Below are 11162 nucleotides of genomic sequence, written 5' to 3' on the forward strand. Positions count from 1 at the left end.
ACAGTGGTGTGGAGGCAGATAAGAGAAAAAACCTGCACCTCTTTAGAGAGCAAGCAGGCAGTTCACACTACTTCACGATGAGAAGATTGCCCCTGGACATTCAGATTTTCTATTGTGCCAGACCGGACCAAGAGCCTTTTGTGAAGGTATGTTGGAGTCCTGAGGGCTAATCATGTGCCCGTGAATCCTCCAAGCTCTGCCGCTAAGATGCTTTGAAATGCTTTCTAATTAGAAAGGATCGTGCTAATACTTCAGCCAGAGCAGGTATTTTATTCACTTTGGAGAGAGAGATGGTGTGGTTTGCCCTTTCCCTTTGGAGTCAAAACTCCATACTGATTTTTTCATTCCACAGCCCCACTTTGTACCTGTGTTAAATGTAGAGTTCCCCCAAAATATATGCTTTATTTAATACATTTAGAATGCTGGATGTGTGATTCTTCAACAGTGTTTTCTTTAAGTAAATGCCCCTTGAGAAGAAGGTAACATTTAAGGGCTAATTTCCTTACCTGTAAATCCAGCTCAGATGACAGCATTTTGGCAACTAAGTAGTCATTGTCTGACAACCTTCACTAAATGTAATGTAAATGTTTTTTCTCTATGATGCAAAAGTCATTAATATTTGTACTCAGGAATTTTGGTGAATTAGTTACCTTCTGTCTGTATCCTTCAATTACAAAGTAATTTAGTGATTTATCCAGACTTTCGGAGAGGCAAAAGAAAAATGATTTTTAACCTGGTAGTTTATAAGTGTATTTATGATGAAATAATAAATGTTGTGTACAACATCATGTTTCTGTTCTCAGCCTTGAAGGAAAGATTATTTTGATGGTTTCTCAACTCTCCATAAAGAATCATACCTAATTGTAATTTAGACTAAAGCTTCGTGTCTCTTTGTATTGTTGCTTTCCTTAGATGTTATCATTTGCTATTTCTGTCAGGGTTGGTTGCTATGATCAGCCTTGAGAGAAAACATTAGGATTCTTGATTAAAGGACTATCCTTATCGTCCCCATTTCCCTATTTATAGAAGACTTGCTCATAGTATGATATCTGTTAGTCCCGTAACAATTCAAATTTAGATGCAGGCTAATGGAGAATAATTTAGGGCATTTCAAGGGTATAAGTCGCTTGTGGAGTTATACATAATTCTTACTTGATGACTGAGCAATAGTAAAACTGGAAAACTTGTGACTTTAATTTGTACATATTAAGTGCTATAGCTGTACTGTGTTAATTCTCCATTTGCTCTGAAATTGACATTGTGATTAGCCATTTCCCCCAAAGTGCTGGCTCAACTTATGTCCTGCTGCTAAAACCCTACCTGTTACAGGCAATTGTGTACCTGAGGTCCTTTATAGCAGGTGAAGGAAAAGGAAAAATATCGTTTTTCTTGGTTTATTTGTCTTCTCCATTTCAGATCATCACCGTTGAGGAGGCAAAACGCAGGAAGAGCACATGTAGCTACTATGAAGATGAGGATGAGGCCGCCCTGCCGATCCTGCAGCCCCACAGTGCGCTTCTGGAGAACATGCACATCGAGCAGGTGGGTTCTTCCTGGGGACTTAGGATGGGTGTCTTCCAAACCTTAGAACACATTTCCCACCCCTGGCATTTGCTCTTCTCACTTGGGGTGAAGCATGAGCCGAGCTTTAAAGGAAGAAACACCAGCAGCCTAACCAGGGCCCTTCTCTGCTTCTGAAAGGCAGCATCCCTGCCACCTTCTTGGGAGTGCAAGGACTTGGCCAGACACCTACGTCCATTCCCCGAACCTGAACAAAAAGCCATTTCTTGTCTTCAAAACAATTTTTAAAGTGTCCTACTATAGTCCTAATGTATTTTAAAAGGATCCAAATTTATCCTAATGATTATCGCAGAGTTCCGATGGTTTCAATTTATTGAGCTCAGTAAAAGTCATATAGCAAGTACACTTTACTTGCTTTATGAAAACCACCTACCACTAGGAGTAATTTTCCTTTTTCTGTACTTTTTTTTGGTTTACTTTCTATTTTCTGAACATCTCTTACGTGAGTTTTTATGAAATACTACGTGCTTGTATTTGAACTTTAGTAAGGGACCTCTTGTGCTTCCCCCATCAGTCAGCTTAGAAACCTGAATTTCAGACACCTTAAAGAATCATCAAGTTCAAGTCCCTCAATTTACAAATGCCATCTCCGAAGGCCCAGGAAAGCTAGGCGACTTGACCAAGCAGTTACAGGGATGGAGTTCATGCTGATTCTAGAACTATGTCAAGCATTCTTGAGGACTTGAACATTTTATATAGCCTCCTTTGTGTGTATTTTTGAAGAGATATGCATTATTGATATTTATGGCAGCCAAGTTTAATATTAATGTAAGTGAAAGATACAAGTGTAATGAGGACAGACTACATCTGATTACTAGCATAAAACACCCGTGTCTTCTTGTTCTCACTTTGGTGGGAATTTACAGCTGTCAGTAGCAGCTCTGAGCCTTTGAAGGTTTAGAAAGAACAATTCGAGAAACATGAACTGCTTGGTGAAAGTCAGGTTGAAGTGTAAACAAGAGAGCATGTGTCTAATTCATACCTCTTTATCAAGCTAGGTGCTGTATCTTCAAATATATAGTGGCATAGTGACCCTTCAGGATCATCCCTGAGAGGGAATGCGTGCTCTGGGGAGCATCCCTGCCAAGGGATGATTTTCCCTTCTTGGTTTATAGTGGCAAATATTTGCTACAGTATAGGGGAGAGATATGGAAGTAGTGTAATTATCGAGTTTGAGCCACAGGCATCGGTTTTGTGCTACAAATTCATGAGTGATTTGTAGGCAGACTGTGTATTTACATCTTCATCTTTGGATTCACAGCTGGCCCGACGCCTTCCAGCAAGGGTACAGGGGTATCCATGGAGTCTCGTATACAGCACATTAGAGCATGGGACCAGCTTGAAAACTCTCTACCGGAAGTCAGCATCACTAGACAGTCCTGTCCTATTGGTCATCAAAGATATGGATAATCAGGTGAGGCTTGTTCCTCTTACAGAGGAACATTTTTTTTTTTTTTGCGGTACGTGGGCCTCTCACTGTTGTGGCCTCTCCTGTTGTGGAGCACAGGCTCCGGACGCGCAGCCTCAGTGGCCATGGCCCACAGGCCCAGCCGCTCCGCGGCATGTGGGTCTTCCCAGACCGGGGCACGAACCCGTGTCCCCTGCATCGGCAGGCGGACTCTCAACCACTGCGCTACCAGGGAAGCCCAAGGAACATTTTTTTTAATGAAGCTTTTCAAACCTACACAACAGTAGAGAGACTAATACAATGACCTCTCATCACTCAGATTCTACAGTTAGCAGGACTTTGCCACATACACTTCATTCTTTCCTTTGTTGGCTTTTCTTCCCTGAAGTATTTTGAAGTAAATCCCAATTATTATGTCATTTCACCTCTACATACTTCAGAATGCATCTCTAAAAAAGAAAATGGAGCGTATCTCCAAATACAGTCACATTCTAAGGAATTTTTTTCCTGTACTCATCATGGAGTATATATATATATATAAACTATATATATAATATATATACTGTAATATATATATACTATAATGATATTCTGTAACCTAAAACTGGAGAAGCTGGAAGAAAAGTCAAGTCTAGATTTGGACATAGCTGCAGAAAGCAGTCCCAGTGCCATACCAGAACTTCTTCCAGGTAGCTGAAGTAGTGCCCACCAACCTTGCCCGCATAGTTGCTGAGATGGAGAGTCAGTTAAGGCCATGGTATGTTGTACCTGAAGGGCCCAGTTGTTACGAAACAGGAGAAAATGCTCTGGACCATTGCTTAGTGCACTTTCACCCACGTTGCTGTCGGTCTTGGAGGCACTGGTGAAATCTAGATATTACCCCCATCTCCCCTAAGCTAATAATTCTTCACTCGGTCAGCCTGGAGTATGAGTGGAATCTGTCCAGGTTTCTTTCATGTACCATCCAGGCCGACTTCTGCTTCACAAAAGGAAAGCATCTTTCAAGTCTGCTCTTTATTCATTTCAACTTGGTCTATATTATAGCAAGAAGAAATTTCTTTACACTTTTTGTAGGTGTCATTATTTTCTCTTCCTGGCATTTGGAAGCAGGGTTTACTTGACAACCATTTATTTATTCATCCATTCAGAAAATGTATAATGACTGTCTGTTAGATGTGGGGCACTATTAAGCATTGGGGAGCTTACTGAGAAGCCATATAATTAGGATCATTTTAGGGGAAACAGATTTTTGCTGTCATAATTTGTCTTGGGAAAAATTAGCAGAAAGAAGGGCACTGTCTTTCTCAACGGTGATCATTCCTGTAAGTAGATTAAGAGTTGTGAGGAATAGTTTAGTTACTATCATTGTTCCTACTGTTATTTACTGATTGAGAACACTTTATTTAATCATAGTCCAAGCTGAACAGTAGGGAGAGTCAAGTTAAAAATTTAAATAATAATAACAAAGGTTTAAAATGGAATTACTTAGGGATTTAGTGAAATGTTTGCAAAGTTAGGTGCTACTTTTTAGATGAGATAGGGCTAGATGGTTTTAGACCACACACACACACACACACACACACACACACACACACATGCACACGCACACGCACACGCACGCGTGCCCGTACCTGCACCGTAGGTATAGATTAGTTCTATTAATTTACCAAAAGAGAACTTGTTGGGGAATGTGTTGGCCTCACAGAGCAGGTTTTGATGATGCCCAGTATTACTCAGCTTCCTATCAGCAGATATGTAAAGGAGGCCTGCCTATACCTGAAGATTACACTGTTTGTCTAGAGGTATAATCTTACTGGATCTGGTGCCCTGGAGGCATTTGTGTTATTTGAAGGCATAACTCTGCTTTCCCCACCCCACCTACCCCCAAGGCAAGGATGCGGCTTGCTGTGCTTGGGAACATGATAGAACACCACCTGTAAGTTTATCTGGAAATGAATTATATAAAATTCTAAGATAAAAGCATTACGCATGCAGAATGGCAGGCATGAGGAGTTCTACGGAATCAATCCCCAGTGAAACAATCATTACTGGTGGGAATTATAAAAACAACAATCATTTAAAGTCTCTGGAAATTGCCCTAAGGGCATACAGCAAGTGAAGAACCATTTATTTAAGAAAATCTAATGAAGCCCAGTAATAATAGTGAGATTCTGCGGTATTTGAAGGCACAGCCTGCTCCCTCCCCCAACCCCTGTTCAGACAAGCTTCCTTCTGGGCACGTGTGGACAAGATGAGGATCCCTCAGCTGCCAGCTCCCAGGCAAAGACTATGATATGCCTCCTCTAGTGGCAGGTCCCCAGCATGTCTTATCCCCTACCCAAGATCTCTGTTTCAGAGGCTAAATTTCAGGGCTCTCTTCCTCTGACCAGCCCCTTCTCAGAGGACAGTTGCTCTACCTTCTGCATGGCAGGCCGAGAATACAGGGGTCTCTATTGCCCTTGCTCCAGCACATAGGGCAGAAGTTCCATGTCAGGTGAGCGGAGCCAAGACCAGTGGCTGCTGCCCCTGCCCAGCACCCTGCTCATAAAACAGGACTGTACCTTTGAGAAAAGCAGGCCACTGTCCAGCCCCCAGCTCCAGGGGAAGAGGCGGACCATAAAACATATAGCTCAGAAGCTCTCTCCAAAGGAACTGATGTTATTTAGAAGAACATGGGGAAGGTCAAGCCAAGGGACACTCTAGAGAACAATGAAAATTTTGGTGGTAAACAACTAAGAGGAGGCTGGTAGTTCCATGAAGGCAGCAAACTAAGCTGTGGACCATCTAGTTTACCAGAGAGAACCGGGGAAAGAGCCAGCTAAGGAGAGCCTTCCTGGAGTCAGGATGAACTTCATAGACTGGCCACAGAAACTACCCCTGCAAAGGGGCCCAAATTTAATTGAATGAGACCGTGGAGTAATTTATACCACAAAGCATTGTGGAAAATAATAGAACAATCATCAGGTAATAGAGTCCGATCTATATTAACTTAATTCCAGTGAAGTATAGAAATGTTACTCCTATATTGCTCTATGACATCTTTCTACTTTTTGTGGTAATTTTGTTATATTACGTTGATATATATTACAAACTCAACAATAAACTGTTACATAGCTGTCTGTATAATTTTTATCTACTAAGAAAGCTGAGAGAAGAAAGGAGAGCAATTATACATTTATAGGTTTTGTCATATTAACTTTCCTTTCACCACTTTGGGCTATCTTCATTCATTCCCCTGGATTCCTTTGTCCTATTACTGTCAAACATGTTAAAATTTTCGATGGTATAGATCCAACAATACCATTATTCTACAATTTCTTCCTAAGTTAATTAATAGAAAAAAATAAAATGGACATTTTCTTACATAACCATAATGCTATAATACCTAAAAAATTAACAGTAATTTCTTAGTATCATCATATCTCCAGTGCTTAAACAGATTTCCATGATTGCTAAGAAAATTTGTTACTGTTTTTTCCTTGTTCTTAACAGCTCTAGGGACAGGTTTTGGTATGAAGAACATGGGTTAGAAAGAGATTCTAGACTTCTACTCTACCTAATTTTTAGTATTTCAAGGAGCTAGGAACTGAGTGTACTTGGTAAAGAAGAGATTCCATGATGATGATAATCCAATTTAAATTAGTTTGAAAACTTATAAGACATTTTTCAGGTAGACTCCATTTAAAGCATTGTTTCTTGGGACTTCCCTGGTGGCGCAGTGGTTAAGACTCCACGCTCCCAATGCCAGGGGCCCGGGTTCGATCCCTGGTCAGGGAACTAAATCCCACATGCATGCCACAACTAAGAGTTCACATGCCAAAACTAAGGAGCCAGCGAGCTGCAACTAAGGAGCCCGCATGCCACAACTAAGACCCAGCACAACCAAATAAATAAATATTTTTTAAAAAAAGCATTGTTTCCCAAGTGGGATTTGGAGAAAATATATCAGAATCACCTAGGGACATTTCCAGAATATATATTCTTGCCAGTCCTCACTCCTGCACACACTGGTCAGGATCTGAGCAGAGGATAGGAAGCTGAAGCAGTGGACATGCGTGTTCTGAAAAGACTACTCCTTCCAACCCCAATAAGAAATAATAGAAAAATCATTGATTCAGATACCTCTAACCCACCTTTAAAGCCCACAGTATTACGGAATTGTTACTTTTTTCTTAAAAGCCATTTTGAACTAAGATATACTGGATCAGTCACGTTAAGGATGCAGTTTTAATAAGTATGTTGAAAACTCATTTTTCGAATCAAAGGAGAGAAAAATTTATTTTCTCCAGGGAAACCTCTGGCCACAATTTTACTTAGAAAACACATCAGAGATATGCCTTCATTCTCTCAACCACTCATTTCTGTGTGCAAGATGCATCTTGTTAATGTTTCCAGTATGTCCTCTGTATTCACTAAAAGAAATTTGTCTCTATAGTGGACTTCGGAAGTCTTTTAAAACTGGAGCAATTGTTGGCCTTTGACAGATAAGTTCTCTAAGCCACTTGGGTTCTAATGAGAATTGGGGACATTTTATTTGTTGGATGGTGGTCTTTTTTATTTAGGAACTCTGATTTAGTAATGATCTTTGCTGAAAGAGATATAATGAGATCTCAGAATAGGATTGTGCTAAAATATTTCAGAAAGTCTTTTTTTTGGGAGGTTTATGGTTGAAAGTAGATAACGTTTCTGTTTTCTTTTGACAGATTTTTGGAGCATATGCAACTCATCCTTTCAGGTTCAGTGATCACTATTATGGCACAGGCGAAACTTTTCTCTACACGTTTAGCCCTAACTTCAAGGTACCTAGATGAAAGAAATACCCAACTTCCTGGTGTCACGGTGTCAGGAGGGTCGGTGATGGGGGGCTGTGGTTGGAGCAGCAGCTGTCCCATCCCGTTACTCGAGGTAACCTCATCTGGCCTCACTCTAGCCTGGCCAGCCCTTCATGACTGCAGCACAGAAACTGCTTAGATTCCCTCCCCAGGCCTTGGGAACTGCTCTTTTGCATGGTCTAATATCAGGGAGGGGTTGCAAGTCAGAGCCAACATGTGTCTGAGAGGTCTTTCCTACATCATAACCCCTTTGGAGATCTCATCCTGGTGTGGGAGAGGTCTGGCCGTCAGGAGCTTCCTCAGCCAATGGGTAGTGCCCTTGCACACACACAGGTACTATGCTGCTACTCCCTCTTCGTGAATTCTCCAGATTGAAATGTCTGTTCTCTGTCTTGTGTTTCTGTCCTAAGGTCTTTAAGTGGAGTGGAGAAAACTCTTACTTTATCAATGGAGACATAAGTTCTTTGGAACTTGGTGGTGGAGGGTAAGGTTTTTGTTGTTATTATAATTACCACCTGACTTGAGTGAGCCTGTTTTGACCCAGGTAACTGAAACTTTGGTGTCAGGTGATTTTAGCTAGTCCATGTGCTTCGATTATTTAGGACAGTGTGGTCTAACACATGACACTAAGAATTGAAGGTAAAATGACTTATTTATGTGTCTAAATGAGGGACTACTGCCACCCGTCTTTTAGGAAAGATGGGTCATTTAAATGAAATAAAGGAAATGTACCTTTTGTTTTATAAGCAGTTTAGGGTTTTGTCTGTGTACAGCATAAAAGAAAGAAGTTGGGGCAAGGGAGGACAGAAAGTGTGCACATAAAATTGAAATGTTTTCACCATTTTATTAACCTTTTCAGGGGACGATTTGGTTTATGGCTAGATGCTGATTTATACCATGGACGAAGCAACTCCTGCAGCACTTTTAATAATGATATTCTTTCCAAAAAGGAAGACTTCATAGTTCAGGATCTCGAGGTATGGACATTCGAGTGAAATTCAGACTGCCTTAAAATACGACATTAAAAAGACTGGGTTCAATCAGCCCTGCTAAAGCTGGCTGGAAGAGCAAGCCCCAGCCCAGACTGCCTCATCCCATCATAGTGCTTTCTTTCTGCCTTCATCTCAGCGTGTGATCACATTGCAGAGAGCTTCTGAAAGGTACATGTGGAAGGCAGACGATGAAGAAAGAAATCTGAAGTCCAGATTGTTGAAAGACTTTATACTCTCACTTCCTTCAAATCCATACAGTGAGGAATCAGAATATTTATAGATGTGAGTTGAATGCAATTTTTATTTTTGTTAACTGTGAAAAAGAAAATACTGTGGAAATATATACATTCCTTGTATATTTATCAATATAATTTTCATTACCAAAATGTACAGCATACTGTTGTTTGCCATGGAAAAGTTTAGTCTCATTTAGAAAAACTCAGAGTGCACAGCACTTAAAGGGAATATATGATTTTTAAAAACTGTTTTATTTATTATTTCTGGTATATTGTCTGAAATGTGTTGGCAGTTTTTTCTTTTAATGTGTCAAATTTTGAAATAAAGAAATGTATACATTTTGTGCTATGTTTTGGCAACAAACCCATTTGATTTATATAGTTTTATATTAAATTTTTTTTGCCCTGATTGTTTAGGGTGATATGTATATGTATGTGCTGCTTAATGTCCAAATATATATATGTATACACACACACATATATATATATACACATAATTCTGAATTTTTTAAAACTCAATACCAATGTTTATCGATTTGACTGTTGTAGGCCAGCTTTCCATTTAGTCATTAAAAAGGTACATTTTTAGTTATTTACTCTGAACACAACTGTGTAAAAGAAAAATAAGCTATTTCTCTCAGTCATAAGTTGATATTTACAGAAATGTATACCTTTATGATCCTAGATTTAGAACAAACCCTGCTTTTGAAAAGAAAATGTTTTGCTTCTTATAAAATCACGTGTTAATAACAAAAATTGTATTTTTATTGGATTTTTTTGCATAATTTTCCCCAAGTTTTTACATTAATGAACAGGCCTCTGTTTGAAATGAGACTGAGTGTTTTAATTTCTGTATATTTTATATCAAATGAAAAAAAGGGCAAATTATCCCAATTGTCTTGATTTCTAGACTCTTTTATTTGAGAAAAATCAATGCAAAGAAATGCATTCATACCAAAATTAGAATAAAAAGTAAAAACTTGTTTTTTAATATCAACTCACTTTCACATCATAAAACACTCTTTTATTAAAGTTAATAATAAAGACTTGTTAAAATTTTAACAAATATTATTGACTGTCAGACGTTTATGAAAGCCAAAGACTGCTAATGGAAAAAAAATGTCAAATGATAGCCAAAGCTGAGAAAGTGGTCTGTCATAAGATACATACCCAGTGATCTTAGAAGGAAAAATTAATAAAAAGTAGTGTTTATATACCTGCATTTTAAAGAAGTAAACAGTTCTTAGAATGTTGGCCTTAAGCTGGCAGAATATTTCCTTTAGCTTATTCTCTTATTTTAGACTATTTATAAAAGAGAACAAACAAATTGCCAAGTGGCCTCCTGTCAGATCAACAGTTATTTTACTCCACCCACATTCCACGCAAGTTTAAATGAACGCTATAAAATCTTAAGTCTATAGCCTGGGTGCACTTTCACCCAAGTTCTCCTATTGAGAACTCTTGATTAACAACTTATTGGCAGTTTAACCTTAATCTGCTTGTTAAATTATGTGTTGGTATGAGATACCAGGAATGTCTCATGATGATCACGTTTACCATTTATGCCATTTGCAACCATATGCTATTAACGAAATGGTCATTTTGCATATAGTTCACTCATACCTAGTTTAGTCCATGATATTATACTTGTGAGAGCATATTCAGATGCTGTGTTCTCTATTTAAAACAGTATTGTCCAATCAGAAATGTGTGGCCCTTCATTTATGGATACTGAATATATGTAATGCAGTGCTAGCCCAATATTTTCAATAAAGGAATTTATGCATTCAGTGTGACTTTCTTTCCTGAGGATTCATTCAACAAGTATTTATTGCATGCTAGAGCTTTTACTTGAATGAGAGGATGATGAAGTATCCAAGACTAAATAAATAAGGTCCAGTGCTCATGTTTTTATTGCTGCCTTGGAAATTCCCTCTTTGTTCCCTGTAGCCACTCTCCTATTCTTTCATCAGTTCATGAAAACTGCTCCTGTTACAGTTACTAGAGAAAACTCTTGGCTCTGTCTAGCAGTTTCTCTGTCCTTAATCCTAGCTGTTCTTTGAATAGTGACTTTCTTTTTAACATCTCTCTCTTGACCTACTTTCTAACTTCC

At 39.0% G+C, this 11162-nt stretch overlaps 1 protein-coding gene across 2 annotated transcripts in view; it reads left to right on the forward strand.

Moving 5' to 3' along the window:
* The window catches only part of NCOA7 (nuclear receptor coactivator 7), a 144351-nt gene extending 133457 nt beyond the window's left edge, over positions 1 to 10894 (forward strand). The window contains exons 1-6 of one of the 2 annotated variants that reach the window (XM_082668591.1): positions 31 to 146; positions 1417 to 1542; positions 2843 to 2995; positions 7693 to 7788; positions 8232 to 8305; positions 8681 to 10894. In XM_082668591.1, coding sequence (XP_082524717.1) covers positions 78 to 146; positions 1417 to 1542; positions 2843 to 2995; positions 7693 to 7788; positions 8232 to 8305; positions 8681 to 8816 — 654 coding nt within the window. In that variant the 5' untranslated portion in view covers positions 31 to 77 and the 3' untranslated portion in view covers positions 8817 to 10894. Of the gene's footprint in view, positions 1 to 30; positions 147 to 1416; positions 1543 to 2842; positions 2996 to 7692; positions 7789 to 8231; positions 8306 to 8680 lie in introns of those variants that run through there. The other variant, XM_082668590.1, reaches the window with a different exon arrangement.
* The last annotated feature ends 268 nt before the right edge of the window (positions 10895 to 11162 follow it).

Source organism: Grampus griseus, assembly GCF_964374135.1.
Source record: "Grampus griseus genome assembly, chromosome: 13".
NCBI lineage: Eukaryota > Metazoa > Chordata > Mammalia > Artiodactyla > Delphinidae > Grampus > Grampus griseus.